This window comes from Plecotus auritus (genome assembly GCF_963455305.1).
Source record: "Plecotus auritus genome assembly, chromosome: 8".
Taxonomy (NCBI): Eukaryota; Metazoa; Chordata; class Mammalia; order Chiroptera; family Vespertilionidae; genus Plecotus; species Plecotus auritus.
The window spans coordinates 87,229,989-87,252,819 of record NC_137782.1 but is presented as its reverse complement, the minus strand read 5'-3'; the positions used below and the strand labels follow the sequence as shown (position 1 = coordinate 87,252,819).

General features: G+C 48.5%; 1 protein-coding gene across 1 annotated transcript in view; it reads left to right on the top strand.

Annotated features, from left to right (window-relative positions):
- PTGIS (prostaglandin I2 synthase) overlaps window positions 1-22,831 on the top strand; it is a 44,679-nt gene that overhangs the window by 12,588 nt on the left and 9,260 nt on the right. Inside the window, exons 3-9 of the mRNA XM_080686780.1 lie at window positions 1,160-1,338; window positions 3,292-3,435; window positions 6,639-6,790; window positions 11,763-11,944; window positions 17,359-17,527; window positions 18,515-18,696; window positions 19,132-19,283. Coding sequence (XP_080542906.1) covers window positions 1,160-1,338; window positions 3,292-3,435; window positions 6,639-6,790; window positions 11,763-11,944; window positions 17,359-17,527; window positions 18,515-18,696; window positions 19,132-19,283 — 1,160 coding nt within the window. The remainder of the gene's footprint in view (window positions 1-1,159; window positions 1,339-3,291; window positions 3,436-6,638; window positions 6,791-11,762; window positions 11,945-17,358; window positions 17,528-18,514; window positions 18,697-19,131; window positions 19,284-22,831) is intronic.

The following is a 22,831-nucleotide window of genomic DNA, read 5'->3' as shown; positions in this document are numbered from 1 at the left end:
TCCATTCCATATACATAGATTTATATCTCCATCTATTCATCCATTCAACCTCCAAACAACCATCACCCATCCATCCGCCTTCTATGTGTCCTTCCAATTTCTTCTATTCATCCAACATTCATCCTTCAATCTGTTTACCCAATATCCACTTAGCATCCTGCCACACATGTACCCAACATTCATCCATACATTTAGTTTCCAACCAACTTCTAGCCACCTATCCATCTTTCCACCCAACATTCAGTGATCTGTCTTACCATTTATTCCCCCATCTAATAATCCATCCAGTAGCATTATTTTCTTAGATACTGGCCTGCATCTTATAAGGGAGTTTGATTAATGTGACTCACAGACCATACTTTGAAAACAGGGCCAAGGCAGATAGAATTGTGTGACCCCTGCATAGACATTTGAGGGGAAACGCCCTCACCTTTGTTTCTGCAGAATTAGATCTCTCCGGTGCTGTTGCCTTTCTTTCCAGGGCAGCATGTCACAGACAGAGCTCAGCCTCCCAAAGAAGTGGGTCTTGCTTGCACATCTGCTAGCATCTACCCAACAGCATCCACATGCCCTTCCTTCCTCTCCTTCTCCCTCACTCCTCCTTTCCCTCCCTTTTTTCCTTATTTCCTTCCATCATTCATTTGTCCATCCATCTATCTATCCATCCACCCATTTATAATCTATCCACTAGCATTTATCCATCCATATCCTTCTGTCTATTCATCCATCCACGCATCCATCCATTTATCCATCCATCTGTCTATGATGCACACACACATTTATCTGCTGTCTTCTGTGGGAAGACTCCCTTCTGTCTGCTGGAGACAGGACAATAACCAATTTAACCATGGCACGTGCTTAAGAGTGAGGTAGTTAAGAGAATAACCTTTGGTTCAAAAAAATACAGAATTCCAATTCTAGCTCTGCCACTTCTCAGCTGTGTGATCTTGGGCACATCATGTGCCTTCCCTAAGCCTCACTTTCAGCTATAAATTGGTGAATTATGGTCTCTACCTCACAGAGTAGTTGTGAGTGTAGATGAAAGACCATTGTCCGTTAAGTACCTGATGGGGCCAGTGCTCGGCACAGAGTAAGCCCTTCATCACTGAGCACTGCTGTTGTTCATAGAGGTACTCACTGTAACCTGCCAATTTCCCAGATGCTGGTGGGGGGCAGGTACGTCACTGTCCTCCTGGACCCACACTCCTACGACGCAGTGGTGTGGGAACCTCGCACCAGGCTCGATTTCCACGCCTACGCCGTCTTCCTCATGGAGAGGATTTTTGATGTGCAGCTTCCGCAGTACAACCCCAGTGATGAAAAGGCCAAGATGAAACCGTGAGTAGTCAAAGACAGTACCTGCGGGTGGGCCAGGGTGGGTGATCTGTTTCTACCTGCTTGTCTCCACAACAGGTGTCCAGTAAAGACATTTTGTTTTGAGAAAATAAACAGAAACAAAAGAAAAAAACAACTCCTACTTCTTAGGAGACAGCTCTGATTTGAGTAGAAGGAGACCAGGGTTTGGGTCAGTCAGATCTAGATTCAAATCCCAGCTCTACCCCTTCCTAGCCTTGTGACTTTGGACAAGTCACTCCCCCTCTCTGAGCCTCTGTTTCCACATCTGTAAAATGAAGAGAGATGGGTGGGGTGGCTAATATTTCTGAGTCCGCATTCTGTGCCAGGCGTCATGCATGATCTCATTAGTCTTCACAACCATGCTAGAGGGTGAGTAACTTACAGCCCCATTTTATAGATGAGAATACTGGGGCTCAGAGAAGTGACTTGCCCTAGGTCACATAGCTAGGACATGGGCAGGTCCTGAAACATCAGGAACACTTATATCAACAAGGGGACATGTGAGCACGTTTACTCAGTATTCATTCTGCAAACATCTGAGGACCAGCTAAGCACTGCTCACCATCCTAGACGCAGAGGGTGCAGAATGATGTTAACCACCATCTGAGGACACCTACCACATGCCAGGTGTTTGATAGGCACACTTCCATATGTGTGCAATAGCCTCAAGAGGTAGGTACTTTGATTCTCATTTTACAGATAAGGAATCTGAGGCTCAGAGAAGTGAAGTGACTTGCTAGTAAGTGGCAGAGCTGAGATTTGAACCCCAGTCTCTAGGTTCCACAGCCCATTCTCCTCCACCCAACATATTGAGGAAATTAGACTCTGCCTCCGTCACTAGAGAGTCACGCAGTCTGATGGCAGTCTCTAGTGATGTGTCTCCAGGAAAAGTAACCCCCTGGTAAAGTGTCTAGAAGGCTGGATTTTGCAAGACTGCTAAAGCTGAGGAGAGGCCAGCAGTACAAGTGAACACTGATGAGAAGCCATGCCCTGTCTGACCTTCGCTTTGTGTGACAGCTGCTAGGAGTATTTCTGAGCCTGCGAGTCCCGGGTCCCACCATTCCAGGGGGACCATGAGAGTTCATTAGCTGCAAGAGTCCACAGTTCATTGCATCCTGCCCTTCTATGCAGGAAGGACCCCAGTTTCCTCCAGTGTCTGCCCCCAAGAGTTTCTGGGAATTTCTCACAAGTTGGCATGATGTCTTCTGGGTGTGGCTGCCACATCTGTTGAAGGCTACTTTCTCTGTCGAGGACTAGGGCCTGGAATGGGGTTGGGGAAACAAGGTCAAGTTCAATCACAGGCCCCCATTTATTGAGCACTGTAATGTGCCAGGTGTTCCCTCTTAAGCCCTTTACACACATTATCTCACATGAGTCATGTCTACTGTTATTCCAACAATGTTCCAACTTGAACATTCAAAAGCTTTTATTACCTGAAAGTTCCTGGAACCCCTCTGGAATTTTCCACTCTTGAGATATCCAAGAGCCTAGGGGTTTACTCAGTCTAAAGTGGTCCTTATCCAAGTTTGTGTGCCCCCGAGGAGGGACTGTCGTGGTTAGTTCAGATTCTGGAGTTGGGCAGGTCAAGGTTTCAATCCCAGCTGTATCACTTGCTGGTCAGGTGACCTTGGGCAAGTCAGTTCCCTCTTTGTCCCTGAGTTTCTCTGCCTGTAAAATAGGTGTCATAATAGTAACTATTATTCCTAGAGTTATCAAAAGAAGAAATGAGATCATTGCTTAGCACAACACATAGTATTGGTCAGCATTGTTAATGATGATGGTAATAGTATCATCTTGTTTAAGCCAATCTTCAAAAGCCCCCATTGCCTACAAGGACCTGGAGCCCTGGGACCCTGAGGTTGGGGGAGGAAGGTACCCGTGTGTGGATATTACCTTTAGGAAGCTGCACTCTCATTTCTTTGTTTCCTGCCTCAGGACTCTCCTCCACAGAGACCTGCAGGCGCTCACGGATGCCATGTATACCAACCTGCGCACGGTCCTGCTGGGCGACACCACAGAACTGGGCAGTGGCTGGCATGAGATGGGTCTCCTCGATTTATCCTACAGCTTCCTGCTCAGGTGAGCCCGGGCAGCCCCCCTCTCCTACACTCTCAAGTGTGACCTTTGGTGTGTAAGGGATCCACATTTTCCCTGGAGCGGTGCAGACACCATCAAGGCTGTGATTGGTCTGTATGATGCTGGTTTGGTCCGCCCTGTCATTGTGGAGCAAACTGGTTCAGAAAGGGGCAGCTAAAACCACCCAGCGAGTTCACAGCAAGGCAACACCCAGGTCTCCTGGCTTCTGCCTCCCTGGGTCCTTGTGTGGACAAAGAAGTCAGAGGAAGCTGTGAACTGGGGTGGGTGTGTGGAGGGGAGGATGACGTGGCAGCTGGGTCTGTGTAGGCCCATGGTAACAGCAGGCACAGTTCAGGGGTCAGATGTAAGTGGACTCCTGTATCTGTAGGACCCAAGGCCTGGGCTGGAGCGCCTACCTCCTTGCCTGGCAGCCTAGCGCCTTTTCATCGCCATCTGGAGCCCCTGAAATAGAAAGGGATGGATGAGTTGGATGACGGACACTGATCTGGAGGTTCACATGGCCCCAAACCATGAGATGCCACCCCTTACATCTTCCTATGCAGGGCCCTGCCTCACTCAGAGTCACATCTAAGCTCTTACCCTGGCCTATAGGATCCTGCATGATCATCTCCCACCCCTTCTGCTCTCATCCCCTACTGGTGTCCCCATCGCTCTCTTCCCTGTCATCTCACCGGCCTCTTTGCTGCCCCTTGAACAGGCCAGGTATACTGTTAGCTCGAGGCCTTTGAAGTTTCTGTTCCCTTGCCCAAGAATGTTGTTCCCTACGTATCTGCATGGTTCCCACCTCACTTCATTCAAGTCTCATCTTAAGTGTCACCTCCTTCAGAGAAGCTGTGTCTGACATCCCATTTACTATGACCCTCTGTTGTTACTTAGCCCCATTCTAGCTTTTTCTCTATAGCTCCTAGCGCCACCTATAGGTTATGTATATTTTCACACATTTAATTATTACCTGTCTTCAGCCAGGTAATGTGTTATTTTGATGTGGAGGTACCTTAGGAAGGGCCCTCACTTCCACAGTGTGAAACCTTTCGACCTTCTTGGTGTGTTTGTATTTTTATTGCCTATTTTGGTCAAAATATATGTACAGGGAAAAGGCTCTCTACTTTAAGAAAAACCCTCATGCACGTGGGATGACAAATGGCGATAGGTGTTTAACTGCAGTGTCACGGGGACCACAGGCCTGATGAGAACCACCTGACCCTGCCAGCTCATTGCTGTCTAAAAGGGGAGGCCATGACTCAACTCCTGCCTGGGGCTGCCAGGCCGGCCTGGGGCTCGGGGGCCAGATTCTGCCCTTTTTCAAATTGAGATGAAGGGGAAATCCAGATTTTGTGTGAATTTCCCCAAATGTTTAAATATACATTCAGATTGTTTTTAGAAAAACTCTGTTGACCAAACAAGACCTGTGTGGGACTGAACCCAGTGTGCAAGCTGCCCTTTGCAGCTCCTGCCTAGGAAACAGGGCACTGGTCTGGGCCCTCACGGGTTTGGGGGAGAAGGGAGAGAATTCCTTCTGTGCTGATGCGGAGGCACGAGCAGGCCAGCGGTTTGGACTCTGGGAGGAGCTCGTTCTGAGGAAGGTTTGTCTTCTCTTAGTCAATGGGGTGGGTAGGCCGTGAGCCCTCCATCTCTGCCACATGGAGGCCGAGCCTGGATGAGGGGAGGTGGAGGGATGCAGGGCAAAGGGGAACAGTAGCCCAATCACCCTATAATAGTCTCCCAAGATCAGTGTTGTCAGCATTAAGTTCTAACTATCCATCCATTCACCCACTTACCCTCCTGTCTGTTCGTCTATCCATCTACCCACCCTTCCTTCCATCCAACCATCCATCCATTCGTCCATCCAGTGAACATTTATTGGGGGCCTACTATGTGCCTGCACTGTGCAGATAAGGGACAGAGTCTGGGCTAGACAGGCCTCTCTCTCAGCCCCCAGCCTCCCTCATTCCTGCATCCACCCTCTCCTTCTCAGGAAAATCCCTCTCCCGGGAGACCCAGGGACTAGGAGGAGCTCAAGGGGGAGCACTGGGGCTTCAGTCGTGTCTCTCTGCAGAGGCCGCGGCCTGCCCCTCCCACCTCGTGGGAAAAGCGAAAACCTGTGGCTTTCCTCCCAGGACTGAGGCCGGTGGGCCTGGGGCTGGGGCTGGGCTCCTGGAGCATTCAGAGTGGCTGGTGGTGAAAACGTTTCCTCAGGAAGTGTTCCTACAGGCGTGCGTGTTTGTGTGTATGTATGGTGTGTATTTGTATGTATGCCTGTGGTATAGGTGTGTGTTTTTGTGTGAGGTATATGTGTGGTGTATGTATATATGAGTGTGTGTGTGTGTGTGTGTATGGGTGTGTGTACATGTATACATGTACGAGGACGCACACGTGCTCCCGTGGCTCATCCTTTCACCACACCTACATCCCTGTCCTTCTCCTGTCGGACTCCTCAGGTCAAGCCCAGCCTCCTTCTCCTGGTTGCACCCCTCACCCCCGCCCTGAGTGACCAGCCAGGTCCCACCCCTGACCCCTCACACTTCAGCTCTAGCGCCTGGACCAGTGACACCTGGCGGCTCTGACCAGGCTGAGTTGCTCCCTCAGCTCCGGGCCTGTGCCCAGGCTGTGTGCTCTGCCTGAACCCCTTACCCCTCTTCTTCCCCCTGCTCATCCTGCAGGTCTCAGCTCAGGCCCTGCCTCCCCAGGGAGCCTGCCCTGCCTCCCTCTCCTGGTCTGTGGCTCCATCGTGCCTCACGGTCCCCCTCACTCACTCTGTTGTGGCCTCACCAGCCTCCTTGCTGCTCCTCAACACTCCCATCTCCTTCCTGCCTCGGGTCGTTGGCACCCACTGTTCCCTCTGCCTCGGGCCCCCTCCCTCTGCGCTTTCCTGGCTGATTGATCCCCAACCTTCAGGTTTCAGCTTAATGGTGAGCCCCATATACCTCTGAGTGCCAGCTGACATATTACTTGTTCACTCATTTCTCTTGCCTATTGTCTGTCCCCTGTACTGGAGTGTCCACTCTATGAGGACTTGAGGGTTTTGTCTGTTTACAGTGACTCCCTGGCCGAGCACAGTCTGGCATATAGTAGGAAAAGTAGGTGCTCATTGGGTGTATGAATGAAGGAAAGCTTGGAGGCTGCTGTGGGAGGGTTGGCCGGTAGTGACCAAGGAGGACCCCTGATCTGCTGTTTGCTGCCCCCAGAGCCGGCTACCTGACTTTGTATGGAGTCGAGGCCCTGCCACGTACCCAGCAGAGCCAGGCCCAGGACCGTGCCCACTCAGCTGACGTCTTCCACACCTTCCGCCAGCTCGACCTGCTGCTCCCCAAACTGGCGCGTGGCTCCCTGTCAGTGGGTAAGCACCGTGGGGACCCTGGTGGGCGGTGGGGCAGACTGAGGGACCCAGAGGGGCATCCAAGCTTGAGGAGGAGGATCTCACTTGTAAGGTGGGGAGAAGAGTAAGACCTTCCCAGAAGGTGGCTATCAGGACTGGCTGAGGTAATAAGAAAAAAAACCACTGCTATTTTTTAGCACTACATGCTAGGTACCAGATAAAATAAGCATGTCTCATTCAGTGCTCAGAACAGCGCATCACTTCATTTTCTTTATTTATATGTTGTTAGAAACCAAACTTTAACACATTAGATTGTTTAAATTAAGAAACATTCTCTGGTTAACAATGCATAGATATAGACAGTAAGAAGTAATAATATTCACTCTTCCAAGCCCAACTTCCTAGGAATCAATTTTAACATGATGGTTTATATCCCTTCACAGTATTGTGTAGGAATGTCCTGTTTTGCAAATAGAGACAGATATTCATATCTAGAGTGTGTGTGTGTGTGTGTGTATTTACAAAAAGAGATTATGCCCATTATTTGCAACTCATCTTTTTAACCTAGCAATACAGATACATTTCCCTTGTCAATACAAGCATCTTCTAGGTTTTAGCCAATGAAATTAGATAAGAGAAGTCAGTTACCAATATAAGAATTAAAACTATCCCTATTTGCAAATGAGCAGACACTGTATCTGGAAAACCTCAGGAAATCCATGGTAAAACTAACTGAAGTAAAACAAACCAACCAACCTACAAAAACAACAACAAAAGAAGAAGAATCCAGCAAAGTAGAAAGATAGAAAATTAACATAAAAATACAGACACATTTCCAGCCCTTACATATCACTATTTAGACAGCCATGCCCCCAACGGGTTGTTATAATCGTTTCCGTGTGTGTGTGTGTGTGTGTGTGTGTGTGATAGTATTTCATTGTACTGGTATCTCTTCTGCCATCTGGTGATTTTATTTCTCGATGATAGTTTCCTGGAAGTGGGATTGCCAGGTCAAAGGGCATATCCATTAAAATGTTTATTAGTGAGTATCACATCATTTCCAAAAGAGGGAGCAATTTCTACGCCTACCCAGAGGGAAGGAGCCCACCAGATGTTATCAGTCTTTCCACTTGTTTGCCAATATGATGGGCAGTTTGTTTTAATTTAGATTTTCCCACAACTTTGTCAACATGCACTTGTCATCCTTTAAATCCTTGCCAATCTGATGGGTGAGAAAGGGCGTCTGGCTTTCTAGGCATTTTCCTGTTGACCGAGATGAAACATGTTTTTGTGTTTCACCAGCCAATTGCTTTTCCTCTCTGAGTTGCCTGTTCATGTCTCTAAACGTCTCTTTAGAGGCAAATCCTTATCTTATTGACTCCTGCCATCAATGTTGGAAGTTTGGTACCATTATACCCATTTGCAGGTAAGGAAATTGAGGCTCAGAGAGGTCCCCACACAGCTGATAGGTGGCAGAGCCAGCAAAATGGAAACTTGGTCAGTCTGCAAAATGCTGGGCATAAAGTATCTGACACATCCCAGTGCCCATTGCTTCTCCAGGGAAGAGTGGTTTCTCCATTGTCCTTTCCGCAATGCTGACACTCCATGGGAGTCTGGGTAGATGCAGAGGGGGACCCCTCCGTCATTCTGGGAGCAGCCGGGAGGTGGGGAGGTGGGCGGGGCCGGGCAGGGAGAGGGGGGGCTGGTTATAGGAAGGCTGCATTTTCCAGTATAGGCAGCAGGTGGCGACATTGGGAAAGGTTTTTCAGCTCCAGGCTGGAGGCTGCCGGGGCAAACCTGTCCCCATAAAATGCACATTCTTTTATCTATTTATTTATTTTAAATATATTTTATTGGTATTTTACAGAGAGGAAGGGAGAGGGATAGAGAGCTAGAAACATCGATGAGAGAGAAACATCGATCAGCTGCCTCCTGCACACCTCCCACTGAGGATGTGCCCGCAACCCAGGTACATGCCCTTGACCGGAATCGAACCCGGGACCCTTCAGTCCGCAGGCCAACGCTCTATCCACTGAGCCAAACCGGTTTCGGCAAAATGCACATTCTTTTAATCCTGAACTTCCACTGCTAGGAATTATCCCACAGACATGCTCGCACATGTCTACAGACACACCAAGATATTCATTGCCATGTTGCTTGTAATGGCAAATGCTAGAAACAACCTAAATGTCCTAAATGTCCACCAGTAGGGGCTGATGAAATAAATTATTCATTCACATAAAGGAAAACCATGGGACCATAGAACAGAAAGGGATGTACTGCATGTACTGCTAGAGGATTAAATCCACTATTAATGACAAAGGTGCTGGACAGTGGGTATATTGTGCTTTTTACCTTTCTTCGGCTTTATGGAGATACAATTGACATACAGTACTGTGTGAGTTTAGGGTGTATTGCATGACTTGACCTACATGTTTTGTGAAATGATTACCACAATAAGTTTAGTTGACATTCATGTTTTCTGAAAATGTGAGGACATGTATAGATTTTTGTTTCTGGGCAGGCTGAGATGGGATGGAGATACTTACTTTTATAGTATACACATTTGAACTTTTCAAATTTCTTTTTTTCTTTTTATTATTATTTTTTACCATGTGCATGCATTACTCCTCTGCTTTAAAAAAATATAAACATATTTTAAAAGAAAATTGACCCTCTTGGGGACTTTACTCCATTGAGTCTGATATTTCTCTTACAGTAGGGCAGTGGGGGCAGGGGGCAGTTAAACAGAGCCCTAAGCTAAGCAAAATGTTCCTTTCTAGAACATTCATCTTACTGGATTATTGGGGTGGGTGCTATTTTATTTGAAAAATTTTTTGGGGGGGAGGCATTTTTATATTAAAGAATCAGAGAATCTAATACAAAAACCTAATTCATGTTAAAGGGAAAATGCAGACTTTAAAGGCCTGTCTCCCTAAGGGGGTCCCTCTGTGCCCCCCAAGTCTCTAGGGGGCAGAGGCACTTCTGAGAGAAAACTTGAGAGGCACTCAAGCCTAGGACCCTCTTTTTACAGATGGAAAGATCGAAGTCCAGAGGTAGACAGGACCTCAATCAATTCCACACAGCGTGGGAGGTCTGGGATTCGAAACTGCTTCTCCTTAGAGAAATGTCTATTCAAGTTCTTGGTCCATTTTTGGAATTGGTATTGTTTGGGTTTTTGTTGTTGTTGAGTTTGTAGGAGTTTTTTTTATATATTCTGGGTACTAGACCTCTATCAGATAGATGATTTGCAAATATTTTCTCCTATTCTGTTGTCTTTTCACACTGTGTAGCTTTGTAAAGTCATCCTTAAAAGCAGTGTTTACAGTGATATTCAAGGTCTGCAATTGTGCTGTCCAACCTTAAAGAATGCCACCCATTTCTAAATCTGTGCTTGCTTTTTGGAACTACTTCCTCAGATGACTCCTATAGGCATCCAGAACCAGCATCCATTGAGGTGGCTGCAAGCTTCCTGCACCCTGCACTCACCTATTTCAAATCTCCGCAGGCCTGGGCCCACCCCCAGCGATTCTGACAAGACTGGTCTATGGTGGGACCTGGGCATGAGATTTAAAAGCTCCCAAGTGATTCTCCAGTGGCCGAAAAGTTGGGAAACACAGGAAAATATTGTATTCCAGATGAACAACTGGGCTCATTGCATGTTATTTGAAAATGTAACTAATATACTTAAAAAGATAAAGTTAGCCTACATTGAACACCTTTTTAAAAATATATATATATATTATTGATTTTTTACAGAGAGGAAGGGAGAGGGAGAGAGAGTTAGAAACATCGATGAGAGAGAAACATCGATCAGCTTCCTCCTGAACACACCCTACTGGGTATGTGCCTGCAACCAAGGTACATGCCCTTGACCGGAATTGAACCTGGGACCCTTGAGTCCACAGACCGACGCTCCATCCACTGAGCCAAACCAGTTAGGGCTGAACACCCTTTTAAACACCTGTGTATGCAGCCTGCTCAGAGCCATTCACTGGATGGGTCTTCTAACACTGCTTTGTGATTCAGAAAAATCAATGAGAGAGTTCCTAGAACTTTGGAATTTCGGAGCAATCCAAAGCAACTTCCACTCTTCCAAGGGGTGATTTTTGAAAAACCAAATCTTATACTTGTGTAAATATAGTATCTTGTAGCATTAACAGAATATTTAAATAATAAGCACCTGGCTATATTCCCTCAACAGTCTGCTCTTGTGGGCCCATCGCCTTGCTTTACCAGAGCATAACACACCATTGTTTATTTGATAGTGATTGCAAACGAGTGATTTGTGGGCCAAAGTTGACTTTTCGAGATGCTTGTGTGACCGGCACAGTGATTAAAAACTTCTTGCTTATATGCTGACCGTAAAAAACATGAGAAGATTGCACATGAACACCTGGATTTTCAGCTTCTTCTGAAATCTAGGCTCCCTGCTAGGGACAGATTGGCCGGGGGTGAGGGTGAGGGGGCGGCGCTCCGGTGGTGGAGCTGAGCAGAAGTTGCCCCGATCCCCTGTTCCCCACAGCGCTTTCCTGGCCCTCCCTCCTTTACTTTCCCTGCTTTCCCTGGAGGTAGTTAAATTTGAGACCTCAGACCAATCTGTCCCCTCTTGATGGCAGTTAGCTTGTTTCCAATGTCTCCAAATGAAGCCGTGCTGAGTCTGGGAAATGCTGCTTGGTGTTTCATGTTCGTCCCCCTGCTGTGTCAAGAACCACCATTCATTTAACACATATTTATTGAGTTATAATGGGCCAGGTGCTGGGGACACAGAGGTGAATCAAACAGACAAGGCCCCTTGCTCCTGTTTGCTGTGGGTGAGATAAACAATAAGTCAACATTTAAAGGGCTTCCCTGTAGCCACTTTCCCACAGGAACTCCCCACCCCCATGGAGTGCCACCCAGAAGACCCTTGGCCTCATGGGAAGTCAGGGCTGCGGGGCCCTGGGCTGGGGGTGGATCTGTAACGCCCACCCCCTGTGCTCTATCCCTGCAGGGGACAAGGACCACGTGAGCAAAGTCAAAGGTCGCCTGTGGAAGCTGTTGTCCCCAGCCAGGCTGGCCACCCGGGCCCACCGGAGCACCTGGCTGGAGAGTTACCTGCTGCACCTGCAGGAGATGGGTGTGTCGGAGGAGATGCAGGCGCGGGCTCTGGTGCTGCAGCTCTGGGCCACACAGGTAGGCATGGCGTGTGAGTGGGAGCACGCAGGTGTGCGTGTGTGGTTGTGTGTATATGAGTTTGTGCATGCTTATAGGTTGTGAGTGCACCAATATGAGTGGGGGCTTGTGCACACACGCCCAGCTCCCTGACGCTCTTAACTGTGAAACAGTATCATGAACATGATCATTCATGAAGCAGAGTGAGGAGGGGGAGTGGATTGGGGGACAAGATCACAAAGGTCCTGTGGATCCTGGTAAGTAAAGAATTGGGTTTTTCTCTGGGTGAGTTGGGAGCCCTGGGAGGTTCTGAGCAATGGAGCAGCAGCAGGGACAATGAGGAGACCCTGGTGGCAGGACCCGGTGGGGGCCGTGGAAGTGCTGAGGTTGTGGAAAGATTCTGAAACCAAAGGAACACAGCACCAACGCATTTAGTGATGGAACAGGTATTGGGGTGAGAGAAAGCCTGGCTCCCGCCCTCCCCCAACCCCAGAGCCCCCCTCCTTCTCTTGGCCCCACCTCAGCGATGACAGTTGCACAGGCTGACATTTCTGGGTAATTCCTATCCCATCGACTCTCAACTTATTTTTAGTTTTGTCTCAGAGCCATTAACCGTCCTTGGAGGCAGAGGCTGGCAAGAGGTGGGGGCCCCATTAGTGCCTACTAACATATTTATGGGCAGAGATTGGAGCTACAAACTATTCCCAGAATCCCTTGTGGAAATGACCTCTGTCAGCAGAACTGGACTCTGGCCTTGAGTGACAGGCAGCCCGGGGAACAGCTTTCGTCAGGGCCAAGAAAACTGGGCAGGAGTTGGGGACAGGATATCCTCTGAGGTTGAGTTATTGCAGCATCCAAAATTGAGGCAGGTGGGAAGACCCTTCGAGAACACACGTCTGGAGAGCAGGGGCAGGGCACTGTGTAGCCCAGTGGTTTCAGGCACAGGCTCTGCGACTAACCTGCCACTTCCTGGCAGGCAAGCTGCTTACCCCGTGGTGCCTGAGTTTACTCATCCTTAAGATGGAGATGGCAGTACCTTCCTCAAGATCGTGATGAGGGAGTGATACATGTGAGACTTGTAACTGTGCTTGGCCGGTAACTAGAGCTCAATAAACGTATCCCACAAATATTCAGTGAGGGCCCACTGTGTGCCAGGCACCCTTCTAGAAGCTGGGGGTAGAGCAGTGAGCAGAACCAAGATCCCTGCCCTTATAGAGTTGACATTCTGGTGGGAGAAGACAGACTGTTAATAAAAAGGTATGTAAAATGTACTAGAGGGAATGAATTCTGTGGAGAACCAATAAAACTGGGGAAGGAATTAGCAGAGGGGAGTGAGGAGGGCCTACTCTGCATAGGATGGTCAAGAAAGGCCTCACCAAGAAGGTAACACCTGAGCGGAAACTCGAAGGAAGTGAGGAAGCGAGTCATGTAGATATATAGAATGGGCGCATCCAGGCAGGGGGACAGCACGTGCAAAGGCCCTGAGGTGGGGATGAAGGTGATGTGCCAGACGACTCAGGGACCTGTAGGCCATGGGGAGGACTTTGGCTTTTACTCTGAGATGGGAACACCTTGCAGGCTCTGAGCTGAGGAGCAACATGGCTTGTCTTCTGCTTTCAAGGGGTCATTCTGGTTGCATTGCTGAGAAAACTGTAGTGGGAGGAAGTGGAGGCAGGGAGACCATAGAGGATGCCACTGCAACATCCAGGCAGGAGAGGATGATGTTAGACCAGAGTGCAGGGGGAGAGTGATGTGCTGTTGGCTGGGATGCTGGGAGTGGGTTAATCAAGGATGGCTCCAGGTTTGGGCCTGAGTGGTGGGAAGAATGAAGTTGCCATTAGCAGGTGAGGTAGGTGGTAGAAGGAACAAGTTTTGGGGGAGAAAATCAGGGGTTTGGCTTTGAGTGTGCTGAGTTTGAAATGGAGAATTGTTGCGGGGGGTGGGGGTACCTAAATTAAAGAGTATGGAGTTCAGGGTTATGGTCTGGGCTGGAGACATTCATTTGGGAGTTGTCAGTGTAGACATGGTGGCCTGGGGATCACTGAGGGTGTCGTTGGATGGGGAGGGGGACCAAGCTCTGGGCCTCTCCAGTTTGGGGTGGACAAGATGAGGGGGAGCCAGCGAAGGAGACAGAGGAGGAGTGGCCAGGGGGGCGGGACCGGGAGGGAGCGCCACCCAGAGGTCAGGTTGGAAAGTATTCTGAGCGGTTGAGAAATGGTAGCTGCGATTGCTATTGTCAGGTCAGAATGGAGGCACGAGTGATCATTTCAGAAGCTGTCAAACACTTTACCACATGCCATGTGCCAGCCAGCCTGTTGAGAACTTCACAGACATCATCTCGCAAAAGCTCCAAGAATCCAGAACCCCAAAGCCTAGAATCAGGCTAATGGAGGGGTCAGTGGGAAGTGCCCGCACCCAGGAACCTATAGGAGAAGCCAGTGGCCTGAGATCGAAGTCCCGACAGGGAAGAGGCCAGCTCTAAGTGGGTGTGAGTTGGGGTGGGCAGAGGAGGAGAATCCCAGCAGGCCCAGCAGTGTCCAGGCTCCCCTCAGCTCTGGGCCTTGGACTTTGGCTTCGGTGGGAGGGAATGATGCTAGACTACAAGTGTCCTCTGGGTAAATGGGGCAAGTCCCCACCAGAGAAAGGGCAGCGAATTCAGAATCTCTATGGTTGTGTGATCACACAGACGTGTGTGCACACACCCTCGCGCTCTCACACACATCTGTGCAGGTGGGTGGAGGGTGGTCTTGCCACAGCTTTTTCCTGAAAGCAGAGGTAACTGAGCAGCCTGGTGTTCCACTCCTGCTTTGTAATTAATGAGCCGTGGCCCCCATCTGACCATCCTGGCAAACGGAAGTGGCCTTGGCAGAGTTAACCCGAAGCTGAATTATTTATTGCCTGCTTTCCCCAGGCTATTTAAGTGATGAACAGCAACTGACCTTGCTTGTCTCCACTGGACCTGAGGGGCTGGAGGAAACCTCAGAGAGAGTCCCAGGTCCCCACTTGTTCTCAAGCCTAGAGGAGGGGCCTGCGGGAGGGAGAATCCTCTCTGAGCACCTGTTCTGTGGCCGCTGGCATCCAGTCTCAGTGGGCCCTTGTGGATGCCGCAGGAGTGGGCATGCTGTTATTTGAACAGAAGGGAAGTTCTGAGGCCCAGAGGAGAGAGTGACTTGTCTGGAGTGACAGGGAGTAGGGAGCTGGGATTTGAACCAAACTCTGCCTGGTCCCAGTTCAGGGCTCTGCCAGCCCACCTTCCTTCCAAGCTGACTTGCAGGCCCCAGCCCAAAGGAACACATATGTTCAGTCGACAAATACCACGGAGCCTCTACTGCATGCTGGGCAGTGGGCAGGGACTAGGGAGTGCTTAGTTTTCCTGTTCAGTAAAACGTGTGATAATGTGTGTACTTAATGGGGGAATTGATAAAGAACATGGTACCTCCTTGGCCCTGGTACCTCCTTGGCCCTGAAATCATCACGGTAGCTAAAGAAAAAGACAGAAAATCTATTTCACCGTCATTGATGCTTTGGTGCCTTTGTTTACTGCCTTTTCTGTATGTCTTTTTTCTGTGGTTAAGATCGTGTAGTTTTTTTAGTCCCACTTTCAATTTGACCTAACATTGTATCATGAACATTTCTTGCATCCTTGCAGATCCCTGTAAAAATCATTCACTAGCCCTGACCGGTTTGGCTCAGTGGATAGAGCGTCGGCCTGCGGACTGAAGGGTCCCAGGTTCGATTCCGGTCAAGGGCATGTACCTTGGTTGCAGGCACATCCCCAGTAGGGGGTGTGCAGGAGGCGGCTGATCGATGTCTCTCTCTCACCGATGTTTCTAACTTTATCCCTCTCCCTTCCTCTCTGTAAAAAATCAATAAAATATATTTAAAAAAAAAAAAGAAAAAAAATCATTCACTAATACATTATTTTTAAGATCCAAGCAGCTGAAAAAGACATACACAGTGAAAAGCCAGTTTCCCCCTCCTTCCTCTCCCCTCCTCCCAGCTGCTGTCCCAGAGGCAACCTCGGTTGCCAGTTATCTGAGTCTCCTTCCCGAGCTGGTCTGTGCTTCTTCACATATGTCCCCTTTAAACACACACACCCGTGGTGGCACGCTGAGCCCGCTCTGCGTCTCACTGTTTGCTTGCTTCTGTGTGCCTTGGCTATAGTCCTATTGGTACCCACAGAGCCGGCTTCTTTGCAGCGCCTTCCTGTTGGGAAGATCACCATTGATCTCCTATTGATAGACATTAAGGTTGCTTCCAATCTTGCTGTTACATCAGCACTGTGGTAAATATCCCTGTGCAAATAGCTTTTTGTCCATGTGCGACTGTGCCTGTAATAGAATTACTGGGCAAACATGACATTTAGTGACTGTTTAATATTCCATTGTTACTAACGATTGGATAGGATAGTCATTTATGGTACACAAAAATCTTCCCCCCAGTTGAGGTTAGTTGATATTCACCCATGCCTCATTTAAGGGTACCCCATACACATTGTAGCCACATGCTGCACACCTGAGTATTAAAATGTTCAGCCAAAGCTGAAGTCTTAGAGCAAGAAATTCCATCCATTTTCCTAATTACTTAGCTATTGAGAAGTTTTAAATATTTTTTCAACCCATTAATAGCTTTCATAATCATCTTTGATCATTGCTACTTTGCTTTATATGTACACAATACTCACATATTTGAAAGCAAATATTCAGGTATTGTATCAGTTTGCTGCACCCTTACTTAACTCACATGTCTGTGGGCCTGCTGGGCATCAGCTGATCTTGACTGGGCTCGGCTCTATCCCATGTGTCTCCCATCCTCCTCTTGGGACCAGTGGGCTAGGCAGGCAAATGGAAACTCAAAAGGTCTCTTAAGGCCTAGACCTACAACTGCTGTTCTGTTGATTCTGCCTCATTCTATTGGCCAGAGCAAGTCACATGACTGAGCCCAAATTCAAGGAGTGGGGAAATACACTCTGCCTCTTTAATGGGAGCAAGTGCACAGTCACATGGTAAGGAGCATGGATGTGGGGAGGGATAAGAATCGGGGCCAAGGATGCAGCCAGCCTCAGATGTTAACAGTAATTCTAATTGACACACTTAGTTACTATTATTGATGCTTTTTTTTTTTTTTTTTTGCTAATTAGCTATGAAAATTACCTATGTGACCTTATATCAATGATTTTGCTCAAGGTCAGTGATGCCAGAAATAACCTTGAAGTAGCCATTGGGCTATGCCAAACCACAGTCCAGTTCTTGGCCATGTCCTGAGGCTGAAGATAGACATAGGTCATGCCTAGATGTTTGGCAGGGGTGGGAACTCAGGCCTCCTGTCCCCTGCCCCTTGCCCCTTGACCAGGGCTAGGTCCATGGCATAGACCAGTCAGCTTACACCCCAGGTTTGCTGTCTCGATGGTACAACAGGGGCTCTTCTCATTGCAGGGGAACATGGGTCCAGCTGCCTTCTGGCTTCTGCTCTTCCTCCTCAAGAATCCCGAGGCCCTGGCTGCCGTCCGTGGAGAACTCGAGCATGTCCTCTCTCGAGCAGAGCAGCCTGTCTCACAGATGACCACCCTCCCACAGAAGGTTTTAGACAACATGCCTGTGCTCGGTGAGATGGCCAGACCCTTCAGACAGTCCCAGGCTGGGTCATCATGGCCCCTTAGGCCCTCCCCCACATGAGCTCCCATCATCCAGGGTCCATCAGTGTCCTCTAACCTAAGGTCCCCCTGAGCCTCCTGTCTTCTTAGACTTGGCATCTCCATGCCTCAGTCTCAGCTTCTCATAGGCTCAGTAGGAGGTTTTAGGTTGCAAATGGCAAAAAACCTAACTTAAACTGGCTGAAGCACAAAAAGGACTTTATTTGGGGCAAGAAACTATAAAGTCCAGAAGTATTTAGCTTCAGGTACAGGTGGATCCAGGTGCTCTAACAATGCCATCAGAATTCAGTCTTTCTCCATCTCTCAGCCTTGTTTTCTGCTGGGTTGACTCCAATCGCATCCTGACAAGAGGGCCACCAGAAGCTCCACGCTGATGTGTTCTCGCCCCATAAGCATGTGCCTCTCTGTAGCATTCCTACCCAAAGTCCCAGGAATGTGTCTCATTGACTCTCTTTGGGTCATATGCCCATTTTGAACCAATCATAGGGTTCAGAGGGTTGGAATGCTCTGATTGGCCAAACACAGCCCAATCCCAGGAGTTGGAAGTGGAATCAACAGTCCAACCCCTGAGAGTGGGACATGGGTGTTCCCCAGAGGAAAACAAGGGTACTGTTTCCAGAAAGGGACTGACTATATGCTGGGCAGGCAGAAACAACCAATATTGATGGTCCTGCTCTCTCCCTAGCCTTCTCTGATATCTCTCTGGTTCCCACCTTCTCTCATTGCCCCTCTTGAGAGTAGACCCAAATCTTCTATTCTAAGATCTCTGAGGGACCATAGCAATAATACCTTATGAACTTGCCTTTTCGGCCTCACTGTGGGCAAGTCATGCTCCCTTTCTGAACCTCCTCACCTTCCTCTATAAAATGAGGGTTGGGGCGGCATTTGAGTGGGTAAGAGGACAGCTGCTGACCCTTCCTTGTACCTGTCCTGTGCAGACAGTGTGCTGAGTGAGAGCCTCAGGCTCACGGCCGCGCCTTTCATCACCCGAGAGGTCGTGGTGGACATGGCCATACCCATGGCAGATGGGCGGGAATTCTCCCTGCGACGTGGTGACCGCCTCCTCCTCTTTCCATTCCTGAGTCCCCAGAAGGATCCAGAGATCTACACAGACCCAGAGGTAAATGCCATACCAGAGACCGTGGGGAGAAAGTAGCTTCAGGACCAGCCAGATCTGAGCGGCATCCTAGCTCTGCCTCTTGCTGTGTGACGTTGTCACCGTTAGATTCCTGGTCAAGGCACATGCCTGGGTTGCGGGTTAGATCCCCAGTGTGGGGTGTGCAGGAGGTAGCCAATCAATGATTCTCTCTCATCATTGATGTTTCTCTCTCTCTCTCCCTCTCCCTCTCCCTTTCTCTCTGAAGTAAAAAATATATACATAAATAAATCAATAAATAGCTGCCATATTTTTTAACCAATCCTCTATTAATTGCCCATTATGTTATTTCCAGTTATTTCCTCTTATAAACAAGCCTGTGATGAACATCCTCATAGCTTTTTATCATGCATGCATGTATGGGGGTAGAATCAGAAATCGACCTTCTTCCTATCTCAGGTATTTAAGTACAACCGATTCCTGAACGCTGATGGATCAGAGAAGAAAGACTTTTACAAGGATGGGAAGCGACTGAAGAATTACAGCATGCCCTGGGGTACTGGGCACAATCAGTGCCTGGGGAGGGGTTACGCCATCAGCAGCATCAAACAGTGAGTTTGGGGGCAGGGGGGCTGGGGGAGGGGAGGCTCCTGCTCTATCTGGTTGGCACATACCCTCCTCTCCCCAGACCGTGACGCTAAACCAGGAGAAGGGTTTAAGGAAGAGGCTTCAAATGGACATCCATGAGACTTGTCTTGCCCACAAATCTTATTTATTTGTGTTTTTAGAATATGTGCTCACTTAAGAATATGAAGAGCGCACGTAAAAAGCCAGCTTACTGATTGCTTTTGAAATAATCAGATCTGGCAACAGGTTCTTCCCTCTGAGCCTAGTGCCCAGATACCAAACACCCAGAATACCAAACACTGGACATCCTGGGCAGCTGACCGTGGCTGTCTGTGTGCAGCTGCTGTGCTGCTCAGAACCTCTCAGCGGAACTGGCCAAGGATCATTGTGCCCTTTGGTTATTTTAATGACTCTTCATTCTCTTCCCTTGACCACAAAAGCTTGGCCCCCAGATCACAAACAGATTGGATCAGGGGTTAGGATATTCACTCAGTCCTTCTGTCCAGCACCTGTGTCAGTATAAGCTGGGTAACCTTCTGTGCTCCTATTTTTCTCAACTATAAAATTGGGGTACTGCCGAAACCGGTTTGGCTCAGTGGATAGAGCGTCGGCCTGCGGACTGAAAGGTCCCGGGTTCGATTCCGGTCAAGGGCATGTACCTTGGTTGTGGGCACATCCCCAGTGGGAGGTGTGCAGGAGGCAGCTGATCGATGTTTCTCTCTCATCAATGTTTCTAGCTCTCTATCCCTCTCCCTTCCTCTCTTTGAAATATCAATAAAATATATTAAAAAAAAAATTGGGGTACTGGTGTGGGAAATGGCTCACCTGTCCAAATTTCAAATGATGGACTGGGAAACAGAAGCATGGCGAAAGTGAGACTTTTAATAACACTCTCGAGATTGGGTGCCCATTTTACAGGATCACACGTGGGGCAGGGAACACAGCCTATTCCAGGGGTCCTCAAACTTTTTAAACAGGGGGCCAGTTCACTGTCCCTCAGACTGTTGGAGGGCCGGACTATAGTTTAAAATAAACAACTATGAACAAATTCCTATGCTCACTGCGGGCCCGGGACGAGTCGGCTGCTAAGCAGGACAGGCAGCGGCACCCGGCGGGCCTGATAAATGTCCTCGGCGGGCCGCATGTGGCCCGAGGGCCGTAGTTTGAGGACCCCTGATTAGACCCTCCTTCGGTTCCTCATTGGCTGAGGACTATTTCATCACCTATTTCCTAATAAAATTAGGTCTTGCTGTCTCCCATTAGATTATTTTAAAAAAATGGGCTGGGGCCTTCTCTAGTTGCCTCCACCTCCCTTTGTCTAGGGCAGTGGTCGGCAAACTCATTAGTCAACAGAGCCAAATATCAACAGTACAACAACTGAAATTTCTTTTGAGAGCCGAAAACCGACTTCTGCGCATGGGCCACGAAGTTTCAATTGCACCGTACGTGCGAGCCCACACGTGGTATTTTGTGGAAGAGCCACACTCAAGGGGCCAAAGAGCTGCATGTGGCTCGCAAGCTGCAGTTTGCCGACCACTGGTCTAGGGGGATCTTCCTAGGTGGTATGCTATCAGCCACGTGTACAGCTCTCACCCTCTCTCCCCACCCCCACATCCTGTTTGCTCTGGGGAAATTCAGCAGCTGCCTGGCCACATGCTGTTTCTTTTCTATGAAGATAAATCAGAGGCATATTTCCTACACTGGTCATAACACATCCCAGAGGTGTCAGGACAAAGGAATGAGATCTTTCTAAACCAGGGGTGGGCAAACTTTTTGACTCGAGGGCCACAATGGGTTCTTAAACTGGACCGGAGGGCCGGAACAAAAGCATGGATGGAGTGTTTGTGTGAACTAATATAAATTCAAAGTAAAGGAGCGGAGGGGAGAGCAAGAGAACTGGATAGAACAGCCGGATCGGGCTTGTGGGCCGTAGTTTGCCCAAGGCTGTTCTAAACACTTAACCCACTGCCTGGCTTATTGTGAGCACCTAATAAATGTTAATTACTATTGTAATTACTAGTCACACTACTATTACCAGGCAGGTATTATGCTAACTGAATGGGCCCTTAACATTAATGTCTTGGCCTCAGTTTTATCCAGCAGTAAAACGGAGATCATAAAACAGCCAGTTCTACTCTAACATTTCATGAGTGTTCCCCAAAATCACTGCGCCGTGAGAAATCACGCATTAAAAACCACAGGGATTGTGAGAACAGTGGGGCCAAAACCTCACCCGTGACACAGTGAGAAAAAGGTAAGAACCTAGGGGAAAATGGTAGTACAGGTTTACACATGTTAAATGGCTAACAAGTACCCCGGTGCTGCAGAAAAGACGGCACTTTCCTCATAAAACAACCTGAAGTTCACTGTGGAAGTGGACTGTGGGTGGGATGGCAGCTGTGAGCTACTGTGAAGAGTGGAAGGAGGGGTATCTGAAATTGGACATTTGATATGAATGGTGGGGCACATAACACATACACGTGCACATACGCACATGCACGCACCGTGAGCTGGGGTCATGGGAGGATAGAGTTTAGGTATGTGTGTGCGTTTTGTGAATTCCTGCTCAGCTCAGCTCAGCTGGGTGCAGGTTTTTGCATTCTCCTTGTGTTACTCACAGATAAAATTGCACATAAGCTAATGTGAAATTTGCATTAAGCTTCACTCGTGCCCGAATATATCAATCACATTGGAACAAAGTCAGGTGTTCAAAACAAGTGTTATAGCAGGACCTGCTGTAGCTCCTATCGCCTAAAGCTTTCGGACAGATAGAGATCGTATTAGGACACTACATGTTTAGCACAGTGTCGGCACGTAGTGCTTCAATAAATTAGCTAAGTTGTTGTTATTTTTATCTCACTTAATTGTCATGACAACCCTGCTAGGTAGGTGTCAGTCTAACACTGAGGGCAAATCATTTGCCAGGTCATACACCTGGTGAGTGGAGGTACCAGGATCCAAGTCCAGGTGTGGATATAGAACCCCCACCTGATATAAACTCATCCTACAGCTTCAGAGCTGAAAGGGATACATCCCATTTTAAATATATATATATATATATATCTTTTTATTATTTCGGAGAGGAAGGGAAAGGGAGAGAGAGATAGAAACATCAACGATGAGAGAGAATCATTGATCGGCTGCCTCCTGCACAGAGGGACTGAGCCCGCAACCAGGCATGTGTCCTGGTTGGGAATCAAATTGTGACTTCCTGGTTCATAGGTTGACGCTCAACCACTGAGCCACACCGACCAGACTTCATACATGCCACTTTTTTTACCTTCTTTGACCAGATGGGGAAACAGAGAAACTTGACAATGGTCCCACTCCCTTAAGTGGAGAGACAAGTTCTGTATCCAGCTCTTTCATCCAGAGCGTTGACTTCGCTCTATCCATGTCTTCCCTCTTACCGTTCATTCAGTAAGATTATAGAATCCTTGCCGTGTGCTCAGTCCACCTTGGGGAGCTGGGTCTCAGTGGGGACAGAGGAGCTGAAGACCCAGTGCTGACCCTTACTGACACGGGTGGTGCT